General features: G+C 38.4%; 1 protein-coding gene across 2 annotated transcripts; it reads left to right on the forward strand.

Moving 5' to 3' along the window:
- On the forward strand, positions 1-27,620 carry GBP2 (guanylate binding protein 2). 2 transcript variants are annotated; one of them, XM_023208078.3, is made up of 11 exons: positions 1-278; positions 4,149-4,355; positions 4,869-4,996; positions 5,843-5,952; positions 8,607-8,803; positions 9,146-9,388; positions 12,080-12,360; positions 13,702-13,914; positions 24,938-25,040; positions 25,335-25,528; positions 26,951-27,620. In XM_023208078.3, the coding sequence occupies exons 2-11, from the start codon at positions 4,166-4,168 to the stop codon at positions 27,065-27,067; spliced, it is 1,776 nt and encodes a 591-aa protein (XP_023063846.1). In that variant the 5' UTR covers positions 1-278; positions 4,149-4,165; the 3' UTR covers positions 27,068-27,620. The 2 variants fall into 2 exon arrangements, with proteins under 2 accessions (XP_023063846.1, XP_023063854.1); XM_023208086.1 differs by having other exon boundaries at positions 9,146-9,364; positions 26,951-27,175.
- The last annotated feature ends 272 nt before the right edge of the window (positions 27,621-27,892 follow it).

A 27,892-nucleotide genomic window follows, 5' to 3' on the forward strand; every position in this document is an offset into this window, starting at 1 on the left:
TGGTGAATGAGTCACTGCTTTAGTTGATACTTTCAGTTTCATATTAGTCCATTTCTTTGCAGAGGTTACCTCTGTTTCTTGTCTCCCATCAGGTCTCTGAAGAAAACCTGGGAAGCACCAGGACATTGGAAGGGTGAAGTAAAAGTCCACAGTTACTGTGAGAGAAGAAAGAGGGAGAAAGCAGTGCAGCCAAGGTCAGAAGAAAAGAGAGGAAGAAAAGAATTCGATTTTCACATTGAAACAGCCTTCTTTCCAATGCTAAAGGATCTCTGATCCGGGTAAGACTAGGGCAGGGGTGGGAAAATATTTTACCAGGGTTCATCAGTTTTATCTAAACTGACCATTCCCACGATAGGCCGCAGCTGAGCCAGCTGTGGGACACAAGTCCACATAAAATCCTGGCCCTGTCAAGTGGCGCAGGTTCCTTAGTGGCCTCTGCTCCTGCTGTGAACTAGACTCCAGCAGAGGTGGAGCCTACGTAGAGAGATGGGGATGTTTTTAAATTGTTATTTCTTTCTTGACACCATCTTAAACTAACTTTATTATTATTAGCATCCGCTTAATAAAGTTAGGGCTCCATCACATTCATTATTGCCACTTTTATAGCTCTAGGTAAATGCAGGTAGGCAACTTGGGGTCTGCAAAGAGAGGGAACAAGTTATTATAATTAGGGAGCTTATACAATCTTTGTGTAGTTACTTTTCTGAGTCAGTCATTGATTGATTTCCATTTTAAGGTGGTATACATCATGCTATAAAATCAAACAGAAGTCTTGCCAGAAGTCTCTGTGGGCCATTGCTGTAAGAGAAAATGGGTCCTGATCACAGAAAAATAAATAGTTTTTTTGCCATTGTCCCCTGAAGAGATGGGAAACAGATAATTAAATATAAGCCTTCATCAGAGCAAGTCAGAAGTAATCAACTCCATGTTATAAACAAAGCACTGTTTATTATAGAAGAAGGAAAGCTGTAATGCTTACAGTCTATGATTGCACATTAAAGAAATTATAAATTTTATATCATGATCATTTTAAGTAACAGGGATTAAGATATTCAAGGCAAAAACACAAATTCAGATTTACTACAGGAAGGCTTTTTGCTCATTTTAAATTTACAAAATTGTCAAATTATGAAGGCCTGGTTAAACAGGCTTTGCCTACAATTGTGTATATACTACTCTACATGAAGCAGACGTCAGAAAAAAACAAGCCCTGGTTCATCAGAGAATGTTTCCTGATGCTGGTTTCATTACCTGAAATAATTGAAAGCAATATGCAAACTGATATACATGCAGGTAATAAAGAATCAATCTTAAAACACAGAGAGGTTAAAATCTGGTAACATAATTGAGTAAAAAATCAACAGATTTTCTACATGTTAGATTTGAGATATCAAGCTTGAGTAAATAACAGGTGAATGCTGATTCACAGCAAATATTAAGAACCAGTGATGTCCTGCTGTAGCTCAAAGGGCTTCCTGCATAGTGATAGGAAGAAGCCATTGGGTAACCTGAGTCCCACAGTCTGACCAAACCCTGTCCACAGAGGGGCTTTGAAGAAATCAGGACCAAGGCTGGGTTAGAATGGTATCTGTGTTTCAAAGTGTGGAGATATGTATGACACAATATTCCCCAGGTAAAGGTTCCTATTACTGTATACATGAGCTCAGTGAGCTCAGCTTTGCTCAGTCCAAAGATCTAAACATGAATGTGAAAAGTTTCCAAAGAAAATTTTGTAATTAAGTCAGAAAATGTAACATATCTAGAAAAAAATTCATTTTCTGAACAATGAGATACAAGATGATCTCGTGAGAATTCAACCTTGGTACATCCTTCTGGAGAGGAACTTGGCAATATCTAACAAAATACAATGCTCTTACCTTTTGACCTGGCAATCTCACTTATAGGACACTATCCTAAAGTTACTCCTATAGCAATATAAAAATACACACTCACAAAATTAGCAGAGGTTTTCATTGCAGCACTGTTTGTAATTGCTAAATATTAGAAACAATCTAAATGTCTATACCTAAAAGAATGGTTGAATAAACTGTGGTATGTCCACATAAATGGAGTAGATGCCTGTGAAAAGAATTGAGAAATCTTCCTATGAACTGATATGAAGAGATTCCCATATTTCTATATGATGTGATCTTTATGTTAGAAAATGTGAATAAGAAAATATACATGTATATGCTCATTAATGAAAAGAATGTCCAAGAAAGGTAAACTAGAAACTAACAAGACTGGATATCTATGGAGGATAAGTGGGCATGAAGTTGAAAGAATAGAAAGACAACTGGAATGGGATGAAGGAAAGTGACACTTCTTTGACTACAGCTTGTTGTAAAGCTCTGACTTTCAGCACTATGATATTTCATATACTCAAAATAAATACATACTTAAAATCAACCAACAAATGCACCTAACTAGTTTACAAATAAATAATTTAACCACACCAAAGAGAACAGAGAAGGAAAAGGTAGTCTAAGCAACTTTGGAATATAGTGTTTTGACTGTATGTGTAAGACCAAAGACAAGAAGAATTGTTAACTAATGCACTCTAGTTAGCAAATTTATCATTCGAAGACTTATGAGTTAGCAACTTTAAAACCAATTATATGTACTAGAATTGAGCAAATAACTGAATTTATTATGTATAATGACATACTCAGAGAAAATGTTTTAAAAGCAAAGGGAAAAGCATGAATACATTTTGTTTTGTTGAATTAGAATTAGAAATATCAGAAGAAACTCAAGCTTATATATAGAAATGGAAAGATGAGAAATAAATGTAGATGTGTGTATTCATGTGCCAGTATACAAACATAAATTTCTTAACTTTCCCCCTGAGAGGGCCTAGAAGTAATGACTACACCTAGTGTGATAATCTTGGTGTCTATGTACCATTATCCAATGAAAGCAACCAGAGCCCTTGGGAGAAATGGTCGATTCTAAGGCTGAATCAGAAACAATATTAGATAAGCCTGGCATGTATTGTAATGCCAGAAGGGAAGAAGCACTGAAAATGTGATGGAAGCATGTCCAAAGAACCTGGGCTCAAGCTTGAAGGAGCTCTTAGTGAACTAATCTGGGACAAGTTGAGCAATGAGATAAATAGCGATAATAAAGTGTTACCCATATGATAAAATAAATGTCTATAGGTCTACACTGATACAACTAAATGATTAAGTAAATAAAATAAACAGAGGAGAAAGGGCAGTTCTTGCTCACATTAGAACTCTAATAAATGTAGAAGGAATGATGAGAATAGAAAATTACCTTTAGTCAAACATCACAGTAAGTTATAAGCAAGAAATATCAATGGATGCTAAAAATAGTGACTGAAAAAATTATGAAAGTATGATGAAACTTTATTTGCATAGTCTTCAAACTGTCTCTCCAAATGGTACTGTTTAGTGACAAAATGGTACATGATATTTTGTGGTAGAGAAATCTGGCAGAGAACACCTTAACCAAGTGATCAAAGTGAAGGTCACAGCACCAGAAAAAGTCATGTCAACATCATGAATCCCTTAATGCAAGACACTGAAAATGGCAGAACATCACTTCTGTGACATTTGCAAAAAAAAAAAAAAAAATGCCTAACTTCAATCTAATAATAAGGGAACATCAAAAAACCCAAACTGAGAGATATTCTACAAAATCATAGGCCCATCAACTTCTAAAATGTCAAAGACATGAAAGACAAGGACAGGATAAGGAACCATCAAAGATGCAAGGAAAATACAGAAACATAATGACTAAATGCAATGAGGAATCCTGGACTGGATCATGGAGCAGAAGGACATTAGTGGGAAACTGGTGGAATGTGAATAAGGAGTGTAGATTAGTTATCATTGTATCAATGTTAAAATCCTTGTTCTATGGTTATGTAAAATTTTAACATTAGGGGAAATGATATATGGGAACTTTCCATACCCGTTGTACATCTTTTCTGTAAGTCTATTTCAAAATAAAGTTATTTTTAAAGAAAGCCAGTGGAGCCTTAAAGAGAAACCAGGCTTTAAAAAATGTATATGAAAAAAAGTTCAAGCCTAGAAAACAAAAATTTAATCCATATTGTAAAGTTCAGTATAGCTAGCTACCTAAAAATTGCTTTCCATTTCATCTTTTTCCTTGCACACAAGGGAACAACGCCCTGGACATGGCTCCAGAGATTGACTTGCCGGGCCCAATGAGCCTCATTGATAACACTAAAGGGCAACTCGTGGTGAATCCAGAAGCTCTGAAGATCCTATCTGCAATTACGCAGCCTGTGGTGGTGGTGGCAATTGTGGGCCTCTATCGCACAGGCAAATCCTACCTGATGAACAAGCTGGCTGGGAAGAAAAACGGTGAGTGACACCAGCAAAGCTCTAAGCCCCTTCTGCCCATACACACTGAGAACATCCAGCCTAGGGATGTGAGAATAGAAAGTTAGAGACGAGAATGAATGTTGAAAGCTAACTTTCAGTCCATTAATGGGCTCTTTACACTGACTTTGGAGGATTACAGTCAACTGACTCTTTCTTCCCACTTTACTTTTATTTTATACTTAGAGTATAAGTGTCCCTTTCTGGAAGGAATACAATGTTAATAAAGAAAATTAACTTCTATAATAACGACTTATAAAACGTTTATTAAAGTGCTCATGTAGTGACAGCAAGCTTTCAATGAACTTTAAGAAAAAATTAATGTTTCAATGTGTATTAGATATCTAATTTTCCTATTTCCAGGATTGTAATTAAGATTCATGCCAGTTGTATTTTCTTTTATCTCTTTTAACTTCAATTATGTTAACTTTTATCTCAATTTCCAGAAACACCTACTAACTAATCTCTTTTCCCTTTTATCCTCTCCTTTTGCAGGCTTCTCTCTGGGCTCCACAGTGAAGTCTCACACCAAAGGAATCTGGATGTGGTGTGTGCCTCATCCCAAGAAGCCAGAACACACCCTAGTTCTGCTCGACACTGAGGGCCTGGAAGATATAGAGAAGGTAAAGAAAATAAATATTTTAAAAATTTCACTTAGGTAGATTAAAATCTACATAAACCAGGTCAGGTCAATAACCCTCTTTGCACTATCACTCCTACTCCTGGATTTAGGACTCTAGTTCATTACATTAATATATTATTTTTTAAATTTATGTAGTATAAGCATTCAGAGTGCACAGTAAGTTCAATTTATTAATTATGGGTAAACCTATGAAATAATGGCTAATGATGTTTTCAGTCATTTTCTTTCATATTATAGTAAAATGTTTTGGTGAGGCTGCTGAAGGTGCTTGTAAACTTCAGTAGACATTTTACAAACATGTCTGACTTTTTACAGCGGGATCCCATAAAGGTAGTAAAAACGTTCACATCCACAAGAGCACCAGTAGAAAGAGAAGCAAAGTGTAAAATCTAATAACATCTTTGTTCATTAAGGATAATATATTACTACTCATAAATCTTAGACATAGAAAGTTCTTATTAGAGGAGCTTATTTTAACTACTGTGTAAAATATGTCTTACCATGATGTGCCATGGAAATGGAATAGGGTCATAAACTACGTTTAGGATATCAGTTTGAGTTTTAGTAGCTGATCAAAATAGCTTCTGCTACCAAGTGCTCATGTGTTTCCCACTGACACATACATTTATATATAATACCTTAAATTATACCTCATAAATAAAATTTATTCTACAGGTGGAAAAAAAATACTACATGAGGAAGTGAGTTACCTAAGTTTTCACAACTAATGAGAGACAGAGTTGGAGTTCAGTCAGTCTTCAGCTATCTGAATTGATTATACATTCTGCTAGTCACTCTTCTGTGTGGCTTCTACAATGACTTACAGGGTGACAATGAGAATGACTCCTGGATCTTCGCCCTGGCTGTCCTCCTGAGCAGCACCTTCGTGTACAATAGCATGGGAACCATCAACCAGCAGGCCATGGACCAACTGCAGTATCCTTTTTTGTGGTACAGAATAGCACTAAACCTAGAAAATAACAGCTTGATTTTTTCACCAAGTACAGAGGCAGACAGACAGGTACTGAAGAATTCATAAGTCCTCTCTTTAATAAATCTCATTATGCTGAACATCTCATTCTATCTCAATCTCCACCAGAACTTCAAGTCTTCCCAGTTACATGTATCCTTAGACATTCAGCCACCCAAGACTCTGTATATCTTCTATCTGACTTAATCTCCTATCCCTGTCCAAACCCTCAATGTCCTCTAGAACTCATGGTCTCACTTTTGCAACTCTCTATATTCTTATCATCTGCTCTAAGTGTTGCCTTCTAACTGATACCTAGCTATACACTATAGATACTATTTCTCCTACAGACCTCTCCAGTGGTCTTATGTGATGACTAATTTTTATCCCATACCTTGCATATCATAAGTGTAAGAGATGAGTTAGGTATCCTCCTTGCTCCATATTAGAGTTATGGACACTTTCTCATTCCTTTACCATTAAAAAGAGAATCTTCTTTGATACATATGCCCTCAGACTACACCACTATGCTTTGTTGCAATTATCTAGCAATGTTCCAATAAATACATCCTTCATTCATTAAAGATTTTAGCTCCTGGTGTCTTTTTAGAGAATCGGGAAGGGGAACATCACACACTGGGGCCTATCATGGGGAGGGGAGAGGGGGGAGGGATTGCATAGGGGAGTTATACATGATATAAATGATGAATTGATGGGTGCTGACGAGTTGATGGGTGCAGCACACCAACATGGCACAAGTATACATACGTAACAAACCTGCACGTCATGCACATGTACCCTAGAACTTAAAGTATAATAAAAAAAAAAAAAAGAGAGAATAGCAACCAATAGACAACTATTTAACACCCTGGTGTACTCAGTTCCATCACCTTATTGGAACTCTCCACTCTTATTGTTATTCTCCACTCTCACACATTACTTAACCTAGTTCATTATCAATGACCTCACCATTTCCATTAGCTTAGTTTCAAGCATTATACTGAATTAGATTTCATCAAGATAACCTTCATATTCCTATATGTAATGCACAGTTCTCACCTCATTTGATCTTCCAATCCTCCATAAGCCTTTTTTTTCTCTAGGAGCATTTCATAAATTTGATCCCTTCCACCTTTCTGAAATGCTTGTTTCACTTGGAATTGGTTCCTACTAGAATACCACAGTTTCCTAATTTTTCACCTTCCTAATTTTTCAGATTACTTTACTGCATACTCTTTCTCCTTTTAGCCTCTAAATATTATAACTCTTAAGTTCTTGTGCTTCTTTTCTTTTTCTACTTTCAGTCCCCAGATGATCACATCCAGCTTCAAGGCTTTCAGTAGCACCAATATGTTAATCACCATCAAATCTGTATTCCCAAGCGTGAGCAAATTCAAACTTTTGTATCCAGCTACTGATGCAACATCTCCATTCAGATGTGTAAGAGACATCTTGAGCCTAAAATATACAGAACAAAACTTAATTTTCCTGTCCAAAATAACTCCTTCCCAGTCTTTCCAATCACAATAAATTCCCACATCATTCATAGGAGTGCTCAGATCAAAAGCTTAGGAATCATCTTGGATGATTCCCTTTCTTATGTTTTGGAAATTATTAATCATCAAATTCCTTCAGCTCCACTATTAAAGTTATTTCTCTAGACTAGCTAATTCTCACTACTTCCTCCATGATAACTCTAAGTTTCCATTGCCTCTTGTCTTGGTTATCTTTTCAACTAGCTAATTGTTTTTTGTTTCAGTTTTGTTTGTTTGTTTGTTTGATTTTGCATATGCACTTGACTTACAGATGCAATGTCAGCCAGTATGATTTTTAAAAAAATACCATACTACATCCTCTCTTCACTTAAAACCCACCAATGCCTTCCCATTAACTTTCTATTAAATTTCAAACTTCTTACTTTGGTTTACAGAGCTTGCACATCCCAACCTCTACTTATTTTAACCTTCTGCCCTACCACACTGGATTTCTTGATATATGTTTCACACACTCAGTGATTTCCTATCTAAGGGGCTTGCAGGGTCTGTGATCTCTGTCTGCAATGTTTCTCCAATGGATTTGTACATGACTGGTTTCTTCAATTCATTCAGATCATTGCTCAACTACAATGTCAGAGATAATTTACCTGGAAAACTACATAAACCAGCACCACATGCAGATACACACAGTTATTCTCTGCCTTCCTTATTGGTAGATTTGGGAGACACCAGAGTGTTAGATGAGTGTCTTTTGGTTGCTAGTTTCTAAAAATACACTAGGAGCTAGTTGCCCAGTTCATTTTCCTTCAAGACAATTGTTGTCAATACCTGATAATTTATTATATTTTTGTTTACATGTTCATTGTTTGTCTCCATCATTAGAATGTAAGCTCTCTAATGGTAGCATTGTCTCATTTGTTACAGCATTTTTAGTCCCTAGGACAGTGCTTGGTTCATAGTAGGTGCTCAATAAATGTTTGTGAGTGAATGACTTCTGTAAATAAATGTTTGTGAATGAATGAATGAGCTAATAAAAAGAAACCAAATTATTTTAGGAAAGCATAAGGATAAAATGTAGTATAAAAAGTGGCATTTTCTGTAGTTTTCTTAATTTAGCATCTCAGCTATGTGACAGAGCTGACAGATCGAATCAAGGCAAACTCCTCACCTGGTAACGATTCTGTAGAAGACTCAGCTGACTTTGTGAGTTTTTTTCCAGCATTTGTGTGGACTGTCAGAGATTTCACCTTGGAACTGGAAGTAGATGGAGAACCCATCACTGCCGATGACTACCTGGAGCTTTCGCTAAAGCTAAGAAAAGGTTACTGGGTCTGATGGTTCGTTGGGTAATAAATAGAGAGCAAATAATGTCAAAATAACCATTTCTGTGTAGTGCTAAAAATTAAAATTTTGAACTGTATTTTCCTGACTGTTCTGCTAGAGGAAATGGAGACATTGCTTGACTATATCAGTTGGAATCAATTTTAAATTGCATTACCTACCTCTTCTTGGAGACTTTCGTTTCTCTACCCCTTTAATTTTTTACTTCTTCTTCCTAATTAATTTCTTCCTTACATAGGCTTTGTGAAAATTATAAAATTGAAAGATGATATTTGAAGTAATTAATGTGAAGTTTTACCACCTCTAATTTTCATTCCTGTAGGTACTGATAAAAAAAGTAAAAGCTTTAATGATCCTCGGTTGTGCATCCGAAAGTTCTTCCCCAACAGGAAGTGCTTCATCTTCGATTGGCCCGCTCAGAAGAAGTATCTTGCTCGCCTGGAGCAGCTAAAGGAGGAAGAGCTGAACCCTGATTTCATAGAACAAGTTGCAGAATTTTGTTCCTACATCCTCAGCCATTCCAATGTCAAGACTCTTTCAGGTGGCATTCCAGTCAATGGGCCTCGTGAGTCACTCTCTCTACCCGCTTCCTACCTGGACTTTCTCCTTCTGCCCATTGTAGAGGATAAAATGGAAAGCATAAGGGTCACTTCTGACAAATGCATAGTCTATTGATAGCAAGGAAAATACACCATGAAAATCATAATATAAATTTTACATGAAAACTAAAACTATAGTATCATCTCATATTCCTTGCAAGGAGAAAAAAAGAAAATAACTAGAATTGAATTCTGCTATGGTAAACTTCTCCACCAACTTCTCAGCTCCCTCTTTATCAAATAAGCACCCAGGATATATACACTGAGCAACAAAGAAAAAAACAAATACTGTATGTAAGTGGGACTTTGCTACTAACTGCAGTACAATTCTCTTGTTCAGCAATTCTAAAATATTTAGGGAATGTCTGTAATGTAATGTACCAACCACTGGGTATAATGATGGATAAAAGAAATGTGACTTTTATCCTCATTCCAGCATAATAGGAGCGAAAGATACTTTTGTAAAAAAAAAAAAAAAAAAGTATAATGATAAATAGTGATTAACACAATGCATAAAAATAATAGGCTGCTATGAAAGAGTAAAGGGAGAGGAGACAGGGAGATATAATTTAGAGTGTGAGAGAATGCTTGTCTGTGAAAGTCACATGTAGGATGAGAATTTAAAAACGATTGAGTTGTCAGGGCACTGTGGCTAATGCCTGTAATCCCAGCACTTTGGGAGGCTGAGGTGGGTGAATCACTTTGAGCTCAGGAGTTTGAGACCAACCTGGGCAAAATGATGAAACCCTGTCTCTACTAAAAACACAAAAATTAATCAGGCATAGTGGCTCATACCTGTAATCCCAGCTACTCAGGTGACTGAGTCTGAAGGATCTATTGAGCCTGGGAGGCAGAGGTTGCAGTGAGCCGAGACTGCACCACTGCACTGCATCCTGGGAGACAGAGTGAGACTCTGTCTCAAATACATATATACACTTTATATGTATATAAAATAAATGGTTAGGAGCTAACCAAAGCACATAGAGGAATAGCTTTACAGCAAATAATGTAACGTGGAAACGCCCAGGGCAGGAAAGAACTTTGCAACTTCAAGAAAATAAAACACAGGAGGCTCATGCCTGTAATCCCAGCACTTTGGGAGACCAAGATGGGAGAATTCCTTGAGCCTGGGAGTTTACGACCAGCCTGGGCAAAATAGCAAGACCTCATCATTATGAAAAAATTAAAAATCAGCCAAGTGCAGTGGTACTTGCCTGGAGTCCTGGCTACTCAGAAGGCTGAGGCAGGAGGGCCCAATGTGAGCACAGGAGTTGAAGGCTATGGTTAGCTATGATCATGCCCTGCACTTCAGCTTGGGTGACAGGACAGAATTCCATCTCAATTTTTTTAATGAAAATAGAAGAAAGACAGGTGATTGGAACAAGAGTAGACTGAATAAGAGTGGTGTCCTAATTGGAGAAGTATAAAGTGGTCAGGTCTTGAAAGGACTGGCAGAGGACTTTGAGGAGATTAGAGTTTGTCTAAGCTCTAGGGAAGATCTTGAAGAATTTTTGGCAGTGAGGTAAGGTTATCTAATTTATGTTTATACATATCTTTTGGAATATTTTGTAGATAATTTGTTGGAGTGGTGATAGGGAGGGAATGAGAGATGGATGCTATTTGCAGTGGTTGAGCAATAAATGGACATTGAGTGAGTCTCAGATTATGGCAGTGAAAATGGTAAAAATGGACAAGATCCAAACATACTTTGAATATTAAATCCAAAAGACCCGTTGATAGAGGGAATATGGATTTATGAGGGGAATAAGAAGGAAATGCCAAGCCTGTCTCCAGAGTTTCGAGTTTAGCAATTGCTTGAATGGCTGTGTTATTCAGTGAGATAGTAGTATCAGGAGGAGAAATAGTTTTTCAGAGTGGATGAAGTCTTTATATTTAGATTATTTAATATTGAGTTTCTTCTGATTTATGCAGTAAAGGATATAAAATAGGCATTAAAAATAATGTACAAAACTTACTTTTAATCCAAAGCCTAAAAGAAATGTCAAAGCAGGAAACGAAATACACCAGCCATCTATACATATGGTACTTAAAACTACAGAGAGATGAGAAGGTCCAGGATTGAGTCAAAAAGAATCAGCTCTTATTGTGTGACCAACCGCTCCAGTTTGCCTAAGATGAGGTTTTCCTGGCATGTGAGACTTTCACTGCTACACCCAGCAAAGCCCTGGCAAACTCAGTGAGTTGATTACCCTATCTGTAGTTCTGATGAGAGAATATCTAAGAAGACATGTTTACCTTAAGCCAGACAACAAACTAGTGGTCTGCACCGCTAAAATTAATAAAAATGAAAAGGCTAAGTTTTCTCATTGACTTTTTTCATAAATTAGGAGTGAAGAGAGAAAGGGAATAGAGGGAGAGGTGAGAGAAAAGAAAGGTAAGAAAACACATTGATGTATTATTTCAGCCCCAAAATATCCTAACTTATTCATTTCAGTATCTTCCTTTTGAGTGAAGGAAATAGGAAAGAGCAACTTCAATTTCCTCTGTGACTCGGGTTAACAAAGTATCCCATTACTATTCTTTAGGCAAAGCTTATGTAATACTATTATTTGTGAAACTCACTTGAAAAGCACACAAAATACTCTGTCCCACCAACTGATAGTCACATTTAAAAAAAAAAAAAATCCCTTTTGCAGGTCTAGAGAGCCTGGTGCTGACCTATGTCAATGCCATCAGCAGTGGCGATCTGCCCTGCATGGAGAACGCAGTCCTGGCCTTGGCCCAGATAGAGAACTCAGCTGCAGTGGAAAAGGCTGTTGCCCACTATGAACAGCAGATGGGCCAGAAGGTGCAGCTGCCCACGGAAAACCTCCAGGAGCTGCTGGACCTGCACAGGGACAGTGAGAGAGAGGCCATTGAAGTCTTCATGAAGAACTCTTTCAAGGATGTGGACCAAACGTTCCAGAGGAAATTAGGGGTATATTTGATGTTCTAGGTCATGAGAGGCAGAAAAATATGGGCCCTTCTTAGGAAAATAATTCTTTCTAGACCCCAAAATAGTTACACTCAGTTATGTGTACATATTTGAAATAATTATTAAAAGACTTAGACCTTTAAAAAAATGACAGCTAATTTTTTACAAAAATTTGCTTTTGTTAGTTTTTCCTATCTGGGTCCCATATTTTAAGAAAGTAAGTAGATTGCACCACTGCATTATTAAAGACTATTTTAACTTATTTTGTCCTTTTAAATTAAAAATTGCATTGCTTCTATGTTCCCTGATAATTATCAGTGGGGACTAAATTATTTTTAAATAACCCTAATAATTTGTTGTTTTTTTTAATGTGAGCCAATGGTAAAATATTCAGAAAGCCAAAAAAGAGAAATTAATTACGTAAATTGTATTAGAGAATTTTTTTTTAAATTTAAAACAGCTTTTAACGTCTGCCTCATTCCAAGTGAACAGAGTATTTTTGCATGCAGAATGGCCACTTGACAAGTGGAAGTCCTTTCCCTAGCTAGGAAGGCGCCATCTTATAAATGATACATTGCTATATTCGGAGGTTCTGGTGAAGCTAGATAGCCAATGTCAGCAATTGTCACCCTTCCAACCTAAGGAGAAAAGAGAAAGCTTCGTAGTTAAGTTATCTTGAGTGATTTAATGTAGATAAATGTGCTGTTCTATGAGACTTTCTAAATACTGAAAATACCTATGGTACAATCTTCATTACTTTCATTAGCCCTATGTTGAGAAAATACACAAAAATATTCTCATATTAAAGAATGTACTAAATAATCATGTACTCCTTACTGAGCACTTCTAAAAAGTCCCTGGGCTTAATAGTTTACATCATCTCATATAACCCTGAAGAGAAATCTATTCGATGGGTATTGCTCCTCTGCTATACAGACAAGGAATCCTCAGTTCACAAAGATTGAGTGTCACAAGCCACAGTGTAGTGGATCTGGGAACTCCAGGCAGGCTGCCTGACTCCAGTGTTTGTGCTCAGAACTATTCCTGAAATGAGAGACTTGGAAAGATAAAAGTTTCATATGAAATGTGTATGTGCTTTGAGAATCATTCTCTGAAGCAGGAAAACTAGGAGAAAGGAGCTTTAGGAAATCACAAACAGAGAAGCAGATCAATTTCTGCAATAAGCACAACTTAGGGATATTCTAGGATCTAACAGCAAGGTGAGGAGCATGGCTCTATTTAGAGGCCACAATTTCTGCAGGAGAAGCATTTTTCGGTCTCTACATAGTTAACATCCTCCTCATGGCTTTACTGAAACATCTGTGCTGTTTTCTCACTTCACAGGCCCAGTTGGAAGCAAGGCGAAATGACTTTTGTAAGCAGAATTCGAAAGCATCATCAGATTGTTGCATGGCTTTACTTCAGGATATATTTGGCCCTTTAGAAGAAGATGTCAAGCAGGGAACATTTTCTAAACCAGGAGGTTACCGTCTCTTTATTCAGAAGCAGCAGGAGCTGAAGAATAAGTACTACCAGGTGCCAAGGAAGGGGATACAGGTAAACTACAGTGGGTACCATTTCTTGGAACTCGCTGAGGGGATGCTTTTAAAGCCCACTGGGAAGAAGGTAAATGGCACTGCGACTGGTGCCTAGGGGCTCTGCCTTTCATTTTTCCATTTACTGATTCATTCACTAAGAGAGCCCACCATAATAGGAATTCTTCCTCAGAAGCACAGATGTAGCCCTCAAAAAAGGTTTATTAAACTGACTCATTTATTTATTCATCTAGTCCTTCAACAAGTATTCATTTTGACCTAACTGTATGCCAGGAACTTGTCAAGTTGCTGGAGATACAGCAGTTAAAAACAGACCAATCTCTGTCAAAGTACACACAGGCAATTATCAAATTACAGCTTATAAACAAATAATAATAACAGTTAACATTTATGTTGCACTTACTGTGTCCCAGGAACTGTGCTGAGAGCCTAATTCATTTAATACTCAGAGCAGTTCTATAAAATATGTATTACTAATATCCCAAATTTGTATTTTTTTATTTTTTACTTTTGTGGGTACTTAATGGGTGTATATACTGACGGGTACATGAGATGTTTTGATACAAGTATGAAATGCACAATAATCACATCATGGAAAATGGGGTATTTGTCAACTCAGGTATTTATCCTTTGTGTTACAAACAATCCAGTTATACTTTTTTAGTTATCTTAAAGTGTACAATTAAATTATTATTGACAAAAGGGTGACAAAAATTATTAGTCACCCTTTTGTGCCACCAAGTTTTATGCTATCAAGTATGTTGTGCTATACTTGATTTTATTCATTCTTTCTACTTGTTTTTACCTGTTAACCATCCCCACCTCCCTCCCCACACCATCCCACTACCCCTGTCAGTCTCTGACAACCATCCTTCTACTCTCTAGCTTCATGAATTCAATTGTTTTGATTCTCAAATCCTACAAATAAGTGAGAACATGAGATGGTTTTCTTTCTGTGCCTGGCTTATTTCATTTAGCATAATGACTTCCAGTTCCATGTTCTTGCAAATAACAGGATCTTATTTTTGTTTATCAGTTTTAATAGTTTTTTTGGTGTGGAATCTTTAGATTTTTCCAAATATAAGATATCATCTGCAATAAAGAATAGTTTGTCTTCTTTATTTCCAATTTGGATGCCCTTTATTTCTTTCTCTTTACTGATTGCTCTCGCTAGTACTTCCAATAGTGTGGCAAATAACAGTGGTAAATGTGGGCATCTTTGTTGTGTTCCAGATGTTAGAGGAAAATATTTTTTGTTGTTCTTCCCATTCAGTGTGATAATAGCTGTGAGACTGTCATATATGGATTTTATTATGTTGAGGTATGTTCCACCTATACCCAGTTTTTTTAACGTTTTATTAATGAAAGGATATTGAATTTTATCAAATGCTTTTTCAGCATCAATTGAAATGATCATATGGTTTTTGTCCATTCTGTTGATAGAATTTAACACATTGATTGATTTGCATATGTTGAGCACCCCAGGGATGAATCCCACTTGGTCATGATGAGTGATCCTTTTAATGTATTGTTGAATTTGGTTTGCTAGTACTTTACTGAAGATTTTTGCATCAATTTTCATTAGAGATATTGTAGAGTTTTTAAAATTATTTCATTTCAATAGGTTTTTGGGGAACAGGTTACATGAATAAGTTCTTTAGTGGTGATTTCTGAGATTTTGGTGTACACTGTACCCGACGTGTAGTCTTTTATCCCTCGCCACCACCCCCCCACCGTTTCCCACAAGTCCCCGAAGTCCATTGTATCATTCTTATGCCTTTGTGGCCTCATATAATAGCTTATCTCCAATTTATGTGTGAGAACATAGGATGTTTGGTTTTCCATTCCTGAGTTACTTCACTTAGAATAATAGTCTCCAATTCTATCCAGGTTGCTATGGATGTCATTGATTTTTCCTTTTTATGGCTGAGTAGTATTCCATAGTGTGTGTATGTGTGTGTATTATATGTTTTATATATGTACACAAAACAATTTTTTATCCACTCATTAATTGATGGGCATTTGGGCTCATTCCATATTTTTACAATTGTGAATCATGCTGCTATAAACATGCATGTGTGTGCAAGTATCTTTTATGTGTAATGACTTATTTTCCTCTGGGTAGATACCCAGTGGTGGGATTGCTGGATCAAATGGTAATTCTACTTTTACTTATTTAGGATTTGTCTTTGTATGGTTTTGGTATCAGTGTAATACTGTCTTCGTAGAATGAGTTTGGAAGTATTCTCTCCTCTATTTTTCAGAATGATTTGAGTAGGATTGATATTAGTTCTTCTTCATATGTTTGGTAGAAATCAGCAGTGAAGCCATCAGGTTCTGTGCTTTTTCTGTACTGGAAAACGTTTTGTTATGATGTCAATATTGTTACTTGTTAGTGGTCTGTTCAGGTTTTGAATTTCTTCAAGATTCAATCTTGGTAGAGTGTATGTTGCTAGAAATGTATCCATTTATTCTAGATTTTCCAATTTATTGGAATATAGTTGCTCATTGTAATTGCTAGTGATGCTTTGAGTTTTTTTTGGTATCAGTCATAATGTCTTCTTTTTCATCTCTGATTTTATTTATTGGGCCTTCTCTCTTCTTTTATTAGTCTGGCTAAAAGTTTGTCAATTTTTGTCTAACTTTTTGAAAGAACCAAAATACTTTTCAAAAAACTTTTGTTTCATTGATCTTCTGTATTGTTTTTTCATTTCAATTTCATTTATTTCTGCTCTGATCTTTATTATTTATTTTCTTCTACTAACTTTGGGTTTGATTTGCTCTTGCTTTTCCAGTTATTTAAGATGCATTATTAGCTTGTTTATTCGAAGTTTTTCTTTTTTATGTTGGCAATTATAGTCACAATCTTCCTCTTAGTACTCCTTTTGCTATATTCCATAGGTTTAGATATGTTGAATTTCCATTAGCATTTGTTTTAGGAAATTTTTCGATTTTCTCCTTAATTTCTTCATTTACCCACTGGTCGTTCTGGAACATATGGTTTAATTTCCATGTGCTTGTATACTTTTCAAAATTCCACTTATTATTGATTTCTAGTTTTATTTCATTGTGATCAGAAAAGATGCTTGATATTATTTCAATTTTTCTGAACGTTGTAAGACTTGTTTTATGACCTAACATATGGGATATCCTTGAGAATCATTCATGTGCTGAGGAAAATAATGTGTATTCTGCAGCCACTAGATGAAATGTTCTGTAAATATCTAGTAGGTCCATTTGGTCTATAGTGCAGATTAAATTCAATGTTTTCTTGTTGATTTTCTGTTTGGAAGATCTATCCAATATTGAAAGTGGGGTGTTGAAGTCACCAGGTATTATTGTGTTGGAGTCTCTTTCCTTAGCTCTAATGATATTTCCTTTATATATCTGGGTCCTGCAGTATTGGGTGCACATACATTTAAATTTGTCATATCTTTGTTCTGAATTGACCTTTCTATCATTATACAGTGACTTTCTTTGTCTCTTCTTATGGTTTTTGTCCTGTAATCTATTTTGTCTAAATGTGACTGAATACTCCTGCTACTTTTGGTTTCCATTGGCATAGAATATCTTTTTCCATTCCTGTATTTTCAGTCTATGTATGTCTTTATAGGTGAGGTAGGCAACAAATCATTGGATCTTTGTTTTTTTTTTTTTTTTTTTTTTTTTTGAGACGGAGTCTCGCTCTGTCACCCCGGCTGAAGTGCTGTGGCCGGATCTCAGCTCACTGCAAGCTCCGCCTCCCAGGTTCATGCCATTCTCCTGCCTCAGCCTCCCGGGTAGCTGGGACTACAGGCGCCGCCACCTCGCCCGGCTAGTTTTTTTTGTAGTTTTTAGTAGAGACAGGGTTTCACCGTGTTAGCCAGGATGGTCTCGATCTCCTGACCTCGTGATCCGCCCGTCTCGGCCTCCCAAAGTGCTGGGATTACAGGCTTGAGCCACCGCGCCCGGCCCCTGGATCTTTGTTTTTTTTAATCCATTCAGTCAGTCTGTGTCTTTTGATTGGAGAGTTTAGTCTATTTACATTCAACATTACTATTGATAAGTAATGTTTTGTTATTTGTTTTCTGGTTGTTTTGTGGTCTTCTCCTCGTTGTTTTATTCCTTCCTGTCTTCCTTTTAGTGAAATTGATTTTCTCTGCTGATGTGATTTAGTTTCTTTGTTTTTATTTTTTGTGTATCTGTTGTATGTGTTTTGGTTTGAGGTCACCAGGAGGCTTGCAAATACCATCTTATAGCCCATTTTTTTAAGCTGATAACAAGTTAACACTATTTGCATAAACAAACAAACAAGCAAAAAATGAATTAAAATTCTACACTTTAACTTCATACCCCCACTTTGTAACTTTGTTTTCTATTTATATTTTATTGTATTATATATATTTTAAAAGGTATATTAATTATTAATTTTGATTGGTTTATCCCTTAGTTTTTTTACTCAAGATAAAAGGAATTTACATGCCACAGTTACAGTGTTATATTATTCTGTGTTTTTCTGTGTACTTACTATTATCAATGAGTCTTGACTTTCAGATGTTTTCTTATTGCTTGTTAATGTCCTTTTCTTATGACTGAAGTACTCCCTTTTGCATTTCTTGTAGGACATGTCTGGTGTCAATGAAATCACTCAGCTTTCGTTTCTGTAGGAAAGTCTTTATTTCTCCTTCATGTTTGAAGCATATTTTCACCTGCTATATCATTCTAGGGTAAAAGGATTTTTTCCCTCAGCACTTGAAATATGTCATGCCATTCTCTCCTGGCCTGTAAGTTTTCCACTGAAAACTCTGTTGCCAAACATATTAGAGCTCCATTGTACGTTATTTGTCCCTTTTCTCTTCTACTTTTAGGATCCTTTCTTTATCCTTGACCTTTGGGTGTTTTATTGTTAAATGCCTTGAGGTTAAACCCTTCTTTGTATTAAATCTACTTTATATTCTATATCCTTCTTGTACTTGGATATTGATATCTTTCTCTAGGTTTGAGAAATTCTCTGTTATTATTCCTTTGAATAACTTTCTACCTTTATCTCTTTCTCTACCTTCTCTTCAAGGTCAATAACTCTTAGATTAGTCCTTTCAAGGCTATTGTCTAGATCCTATAGGTGTGCTTCATTTTTTATTATTTTTCTTTTGTATCCTCTAAAAATAGCTTGCCTTCAAGTTCACTAATTCTTTCTTCTGCTTGATGAATTCTGCTATTAAAAGACTGATGCATTCTTCACTATGCCAATTGCATTTTTCAGCTCTAGAATTTCTACTTGGTTCTTTTAAACTATTTCAATCTCTTTTTAAAATTTATCTGATAGAATTCTGAATTTCTTCTCTGTGTTATCTTGAATTTCTTTGAGTTTTCTCAAAACAACTGATATGGTTTGACTGTATCCCCACTCAAATCTCATCTTGAATTGTAACCCATATTCCCGTGTGTTGTGGGAGGGAACTGGTGGGAGATAATTGAATCATGGGGGCAGTTTCCCCCCATACTGTTCTTGTGGTCAGGAATAAGTCTCACGAGATCTGATAGTTTTATAAGGAAAAACCCTTCTGCTTGGCTTTCATTCTCCCTTGTCTGCCACCATGTAAGACGTGTCTTTCACTTTCTGGCATGATTATGAGGCCTCCCCAGCCACATGAAACCGTGAGTCCATTACATTTCCTTTATAAATTACCCAGTCTTAGCTATGTCTTTATCAGCAGTGTGAAAAGAGACTAATACAGTAAATTGGTATCAGTAGAGTGAGGCACTGCTGTGAAGATACCCAAAAATGTGGAAGCAACTTTAGAACTGGGTAACAGGCAGAGGTTGGAACAGTTTGAAGGCTCAGAAGAAGACAGGAAAATGTGGGAAAGTTTGGAACTTCCTAGAGACTTGTTAAATGGCTTTGACCAAAATGCTGACAGTGAAATCCAGGCTGAGGCAGTCTCAGATTGAGATGAGGAACTCATTGGGAACTGGAGCAAAGGTGATTCTTGTTATGCTTTACCAAAGAGACTGGCGGCATTTTGTCCCTGCCCTAGAGATTTGTGGAATTTTGAACATGAGAGAGGTGATTTAGAGTATCTGATGGAAGAAATTTCTAAGCATCAAAGCATTTAAGAGGTGACTTAGGTGCTGTTGAAAGCATTCTATTTTAAAAAAGAAGCAGAGCATAAAAGTTCAGAAAATTTGCAGCCTGACAATGCAATAGAAAAGAAAAACCCATTTTCTGAGGAGAAATTCAAGCCAGCTGCAGAAATTTGCATAAGTAACAAGGAGCTGAATGTTAATCACCAAGGCAATGGGGAAAATGTCTCGAGGGAATGTCCGAGGTCTTCATGGCAGCCTCTCCCATCACAAGCCAAGTGGCCTAGGAGGGAAAAATGGTTTTGTGGGCCAGGCCCATGGCCTCTCTACTATGTGCAGTCTAGGGACTTGGTGCCCTGTGTCCCAGCCACTCCAGCCATGGCTAAAAGGGGCCAAGGTACAGTTCCAGCCATGGCTTTAGAGGGTACAAGCCCCAAGCCTTGGCAGCTTCCACATGGTGTTGAGCCTGCGAGTGCACAGAAGTCAAGAATTGAGGTTTGGGAATCTCCACCTCTATTTCAGAAGAAGTGTGAAAATGGCTGGATGTCAAGGAAGAAGTTTGCTGCAGGGGTGGGCCCCACATGGAGAACTTCTGCTAGGGCAGTGCAGAAGGGAGATGTGGGGTTGAAGCCCCGACAGAGAGGCCCCACTGGTGCACTGCCTAGTGGAGCTGTGAGAAGAGGGCCACCATCCTCCAGACCCCAGAATGGTAGACCCACCAACAACTTGCATCATGTACCTGGAAGAGCTGCACACACTCAATGCCATTCCATGAAATCAGCCAGGAAGGGGCTATACCCCACAAAGCCACAGAGGTGGAGCTCCCCAAGACCGTGGGAATCTGCCTCTTTCATCAGTGTGAAATGGATATGAGACATAGAGTCAAAGGAGATCATTTTGGAACTTTAAGATTTGACTGCCTTGCTGGATTTTGGACTTGCATGGGGCCTTTAGGCTCTTTGTTTTGGCCAATTTCTGCCCTTTGGAATGGGTATATTTATCCAATGCCTATAACTCCCATTGTATCTACAAAGTGGTTAACTTGGTTTTGATTTGACAGGCTCATAGGCAGAAGGGACTTGCCTTGTCTCAGATGAGACTTTGGACTGTGGACTTTAAAGTTAATGCTGAAATGAGTTAAGGCTTTGGGGGACTGTTGGGAAGGCATGACTGGCTTTGAAATGTGAGGACATGAGATTCGGGAGGGACCAGGGGTGGAATGATATGGTTTGGCTGTTTCCCCACCCAAATCTCATCTTGAATTGTAGCTCCCATAATTCTCATGTGTTGTGGGAGGGACCTGGTGGGAGATCATTAAATCATAGGGGTAGTTTTTCCCATACTGTTCTTGTGGTAGTGAATAAGTCTCATGAGACCTGATGGTTTTATAAGGGGGGAAACCCCTTTCACTTGGCTCTCATTCTCCCTTGTCTGCCACCATGTAAGATATGCCTTTCACCTTCTACCATGATTATGAGACCTCCCCAGCCACATGGAACTGTGAATCCATTAAACCTTTTTTCCTTTATAAATTACCTACGTCTTTTTCAGTGTGAGAATGGACTAATACAACAACTATTTTGAATTCTCTGCCTGAAAGGTGACATATCTGTTTCTCCAGAATTTGTCCCTGATGCCTTATGTAGTCCATTTGGAGAGGTCATGTTCCTGGATGGTCTTGATACTTGTTCATCTGTGTCTGGTCATTGAAGAGTTAGGTATTTATTGTAATCTTCACAGTCTGTGCTTATTTGTACCTGTCCTTTGGGGAAGGCTTTCCAGATATTCAAAAGGACTTAGGTATCTAAGCTGTATCTGCTATGGGGGCACCCCAAGTCCAGTAACACTGTGATTCTTACAGATTCATAGAGGTACTGCCTTGATGGTCTTGGGCAAGATCCAGAATTCTCTGGTGTACTAGGCAGAGTCTTGTTCTCTTCTCTTACTTTCTCCCAAACAAATGAAGTCTTTCTCTCTCTGTTCTGAGCCAAATGGAGCTCAGTGTGAAGTGACACAGGCACCCCTTTGGTCACCACAACTAGCACTGTGCTAGGTCAGACCTGAAGCCAGCACAACACTGAGTCCTTCCTGAGGCCTGCTATGATAACTCCCTGACTGCCACTTACGTTCACTCAAGAGCCTGTGACTTTACAATCGGCAGGTGGCAAAGCCAGCCAGGCCTGTGTCCTTCCCTTCAGGGCAGTGAGTTTCCTCAGGCCCCTGGCATGTCCAGAGATGTCATCCAGGAGCCAAGGACCACAGTCAAAAACCTTAGAAATCTACCTGGTGTCCTATTGTACTGCAGCTGAGCTGGCACTCAAGCCACAAGTCCTTGCCACTCTTCCCTCTCCTTTCCAAAGGCAGCGCAGAGCCTCACCCCATGGCCACAGCCACCACAGGCCCATGGGGAGTACTATCAGACTACCACCAATATTGTCTTAAGACCCAAGGGCTTTTTCATCAGCTTGTGGTGAATACTGCCTGGCCTGGGACTCTCTTCAGAACAGAGGGCTCCTCTCTGGCTCAGAGCAGGTCCAGAAATACCATCCAAGATTAAAGTCCTGGAATCAGGTACCCTGAGAGTCTGCCTGGTGCTCTACCCCCCATGCAGATGAGCTGCTACCTAAAGTGCAAGACACTGTCCTCCATACGTTTCCCTCCACTTTTCTCAAGCAGAAGGAGTCTTGCCCCATAGCCACTACGGCTGAGAATGTGCTTCAGTCTCACCTGAAGCAGCAAGTCTCAGAGTCTCTCTCAAGGCCCTCAACATATTACCTGGGTATTGCTGCTGGTTATTCAGGATGCAAAGGCTCTTCAATTAGTAGGTGATGGATCCTGCCAGGACTGGATCCTTCTCTTCAAGGTAGCAGATTACCCTGGGCTTAGGGTGTGTCTAGAAATGTCATCCAGGAGGGCCTGGAACAGGGGCCTTGTGACTCCGACTAACACCCTGTCCTGCTGTGGCTGAGCTGGTGTGCAAGATGCAAGACAAAGTCCTTCCCACTCTTTTCTTTCCTCTCCTCAAGAGGAAGGAAAGGTTCTCTTTTGGAGCCACAAGCTTTGCAGCCCGGGGTCAGGGAAGTGCAAGGACTTACCAATATCACACAAATAATGAACGATACGGCTTGGATGCAAGTGCAGGCAGCAGAATCTATTCTCTTAGCAAATCTTCTATGCTCTTAGCAATTATTCTATGCTGGTACACTCAGGTTACATCAGTTAGAATTAGCTTTGGCTACATGTTACTCAAAATGAAAAACAATGGTGGCTTTAAAAAGTAGAAGTTTCTTTCTTTCTTGTATGTATGTGAGAAATCAGGAAGAGAGAGCTGAATGCTGCTATGATGACTTCACATTCATCTAGATCCCTTGTTCTGCTTCAGCCCCTTAGCATATGGCCTCGATCTTCAAAGTCAATTTCTGCTCTAAGATGGCTCATAGAAATTCAGCCTTTGGTTCCACATTATAGATGGGGTAAAAAAGGAAAAACAAAAGAGTAAAAGGGCTGTGAGTCAACTTTCTTTAAAGAGATTTTCAAGATGTACTATATAACACTTCTGAGTATATGTTATTGGCCAGAATTTAGTCTGGCCATATGGGCACCTCAGCTATAAGGAAGGTTAAGTAGAAAAGAGTATTGGCCTGGTGCGGTGGCTCACACCTGTATTCCCAGCACTTCAGGAGGCCGAGGTGGGTAGATCACCTGAAGTCAGGAGTTCAAGACCAGCCTGGCCAACATGGTGAAACCCCGTCTCTACTAAAAAAATACAAAAATTAGCCAGGCATGGTGGTGCACACCTGTAATTCCAGCTACTCAGGAGGCTGAGGCAGGAGAATCACCTGAACCCGAAAGGCAGAGGTTGCAATGAGCTGTGATCATGCCATTGCACTCCAGCCCAGGTGACAGAGCGAGACTCTGTCTCAAAAAGAATAAAAAGAGAAAAAGAAAAGAAAAGACAGTATTTTATCACGACCTGCCCAGCTGGGGAAAAAAAAAAAAATCACAGTCTGTTACAAAGTACACAGAGGAGAACAGAAATTTAGAACGACTCTACCAGTCCCTGTCACAGTGACAAAAAGCACTCTGAAGAAAAAGCAGGATACAGGTATAGAAGAGGAAGGAAAAGTGCACCAATTTTATTGGATGTTCTTAATGAAGGCCTCTCAGATGAGGTCAAGTTTCAGCAGAATCTTCAAAGAAGTTAAAGAGTGAGCCAAATGGACTCTAGGAAAAAAGAACTTCCAATAACAGAAATGATCCAGATAAATAAATTGGCTTGTGTCCTAGGAATAGCAAGACAGGTAATGTGCTGCCTGGTGGTGAACCAAGGAGCGACTGGTAACAGATATGTTCAGAGGAGTGGTCAGATACCAGAAGCTAGACAGGGGAGTATGTTGAAGTCCAGTGAAAGAAGTTTGAAACATTTTTTGATGAACTAGAAAGTTAATAGAGGGCTTTGAGTATATGAGTGGTAAGATTTTTCTTTAAATAATATAGCAAAACTCTGGCTGCTCTGAGGAGAACGGACTGTAGGAAAAAAAGAGTGGAAGCAGAGAGACCAGAAACTTTAACGATTGTCCAGGCTGGAGGTGATGCTGTCTTGGACTAGGGTGTTTGGATGAAGCAGGTGACAAGTGATGGGTTCTGGATGTATTTTGAAGCTAAAGCTAACCTAATTTGCAGATGATTGTTTACAGGATATGTGAGACAAGAAAGATATCCAGGATACAGTTAGATGAACAGAGTTATTAATTACTAAAATTGGGGTGATTGGGAAGGAATAGGTTTGAAGGGAGATCCAGAGTTGCATTTCAGACCTACTAAATCTGAAATACTATTGGAATTATAAAGTGAATTGTTACATGAGTGCTAAAATTAAATTGAATTAACAGATGTATTGCAAGGTTTTGCTCTGACCCATCATCACTCTTTCTTCATTCTACCTTTCTCTGTATAACCAGGCCGAAGAGGTGCTGAAAAAATACTTGGAGTCCAAGGAGGATGTGGCTGATGCACTTCTACAGACTGACCAGTCACTCTCAGAAAAGGAAAAAGCGATTGAAGGTGAGAACAGCTGAAAACACTCTACATGGTTGGAAAGCCCTCAAAATGTTAGTTAGCAATATTGGTCCACCTGAAATTATTATTGTAGAGAACGGATGGCAAGTATCATTCATAGTTTTATGAGAGTTTTCTTAACTAATCTGTATGATCATTGGTTTTCTGGTTACCCAGGGCAAAATTACAAGAAGTTTTATCAATGATGGTAAGGCTAAGACAAACAAAAAAGAGGGAAAGGAAAAGGGAACACCTACAATTGAATATTCGTATTTTTTTCTGTTTATTTTTCTTCCACAGTGGAACGTATAAAGGCTGAATCTGCAGAAGCTGCAAAGAAAATGTTGGAGGAAATACAAAAGAAGAATGAGAAGATGATGGAACAGAAAGATAAGAGTTATCAGGAACATGTGAAACAATTGACTGAGAAGATGGAGAGGGACAGGGCCCAGTTAATGGCAGAGCAAGAGAAGACCCTCGCTCTTAAACTTCAGGTATTCAATTGCATCATCTCAATTTTCTCTTCTAGTGCCCCCTATTGAAAACGAAGTGTAAGGCTGAGAACCTAATGCCTCCCAAAAAACTTTCTAGCCCAGACACTGCTACATTTTTCATTCCCTAACTGTTTTTATGCCAGTCATCTCTGGTTAGTAAAGACTGTTTACTTGCAGGCTACAATCACATGGAATTCTTTATTATGCTATCACCAACAAATATTGCTAGGCACTGCACAAATATTTTACATTATGTGATCAAATTTTCCTCTAATGGCAGAGGAACTATTAGTTTCTCATTTGCTAAATGAAGTAATTATAATTTCATGAGCAATAAGTAACTTTTCTGCATCAGAGTACCTGGAGAAATATCTAGCCCGTCTTTCCGACTGAAAGGGTTCCATAGGGATTTTGTTTCTGTCATGCCTGCTATGACTTCATGTCTGGAAGCACTGTTATGAGTAGAAAGATTCCCTAACCAGGTCAGGTGCAGTGGCTCACACCTGTAATCCTAGCACTTAGGGAGGCTGAGGGGGGCGGATCACCTCAGCTCGGGAGTTCAAGACCAGCCTGACCAACATGGAAAAACCCCATCTCTATTAAAAATACAAAATTAGCTGGACATGGTGGCACCTGCCTGTAATCCCAGCTACGCAGGAGGCTGAGGCAGGAGAATCGCTTGAACCCGGGAGACAGAGGCTGCAGTGAGCCGAGATGGCACCATTGCACTCCAGCTTGGGCAACAAGAGTGAAATTCCATCTCAAAAGAAAAGAAAGAAAGAAAGATTCCCTAACCATCTACCCACTTAGGCACACTGGTTAAGTGCCGATGGTGCCAATACTTTCTTCTTCTCTGGGCTCTTTTCCACATTTATGTTTGCCCAGAAATACCCTATGGGCCACTGTAAGCCCTGATCTCCTCAGTTTATTTCTGTTACCTCTGAATTTTGGAGACTGGTACTAAATTCCTTGATCAAACACTTGCCCTACTCTTGAGTTATGTAGTAACCTACCAATTGGAAATCACCTATCTTTCATACCTTCCTAGATATATATGTAAGAGTCCATAATATATAGATCAGAAATGAACAACAACAAAAAAGAACAAGAGAAAGTTATGGTTTTTCCAAAAGACTGTGTTGCATGTGTGTAAAGGGTGAAGGGACCGAGGAATGAAATGCTGGGTCACTAATATTTTAGAAACTGTAGGACAACAACATTTTTGAAGCTAAAAATTCATAGAAAAATTATTGCAGATATAGGAGACTCAGAAGAGAGCAATAGAATGGAAATTAAGGGAAGAAAGCATTTCAAAAGCAAGTGTCAAAAATTCTTGAAGGATCCATATAAGTACCAAAAGGGAAACTAATTTGGTGGAAATGTGTTAGGCTGGATAGACTTAGCCTCCACTTTCCCTTTTAGGAACAGGAACGCCTTCTCAAGGAGGGATTCAAGAATGAGAGCCAGATACTTCAGAAGGAGATACGGGATATCCAGATGAGAAGTACATCACGGGAACTAATGTGTCACATACTCTAAAAGTACAAGGAACAAAATTTGCCTGTCCAGCTCCCTCTCCCCAAGAAACAAGTTGAATGAGCAACTTCAGAGTGTCAAACAACTGCCATTAAACTTAACTCAAAATCATGATGCATACATTTTTCTTGAACCATAAAGATTGCAAAGTAAAGGTTAAGTATGAGGTCAATGTTTTACCTACAGAGCAATTCAACTCATGCTTATTTATAGTACTAACTTTTAATATGATCTTTAACTAAATCCTATATTTGAAATCATACACAAGGACTCGAGAGAGATATTGTGTAACTGGGATGCATTTTCCAATGAGATATCAAGCAGTTTCTGTTCCAGGTAGATTTTTTTTCTCTCCTAGGTACCATCCTTCTGTATATTCAGTCCCACGCTCTTATTCGGGGCTTTACTATGGTCTTAGGATAGGGCTGAAGTGTGGTGAATATCATGAAAATCTGATGAGACCAAACAAGCCATGGGGCACAGTTGAGCATCACTCCTGCCAAGTGGTCTTTGTATGGCATGCTGGCTGCAAAATAAAGGAGATCTGGGACACTTAGCTAGGCTTTAAAGTACAGAGAGTGCACACTTCTCATTTGGGTGGAGGCTGCATGATCTGTGGGCACTGGCAGAGAAAGTGGTTGCCTCTGTGCAGAATGCATATATGAGTAGAGGCTCCACCTTCTCTGTCCATATAAACCCTCTAGGTAATTACTGCCCCATTCCCAGGCCACCTAGATCTCTCTTCTCCAGTTTCCCTTTCTTAGTCTTTTCCCATTCCTGAAGTTAGAAAATAACTTCTACACACAGAAGGAAAGCTTTAACTCAAAC

Source organism: Piliocolobus tephrosceles, chromosome 1 (assembly GCF_002776525.5).
Source record: "Piliocolobus tephrosceles isolate RC106 chromosome 1, ASM277652v3, whole genome shotgun sequence".
Lineage (NCBI taxonomy): Eukaryota > Metazoa > Chordata > Mammalia > Primates > Cercopithecidae > Piliocolobus > Piliocolobus tephrosceles.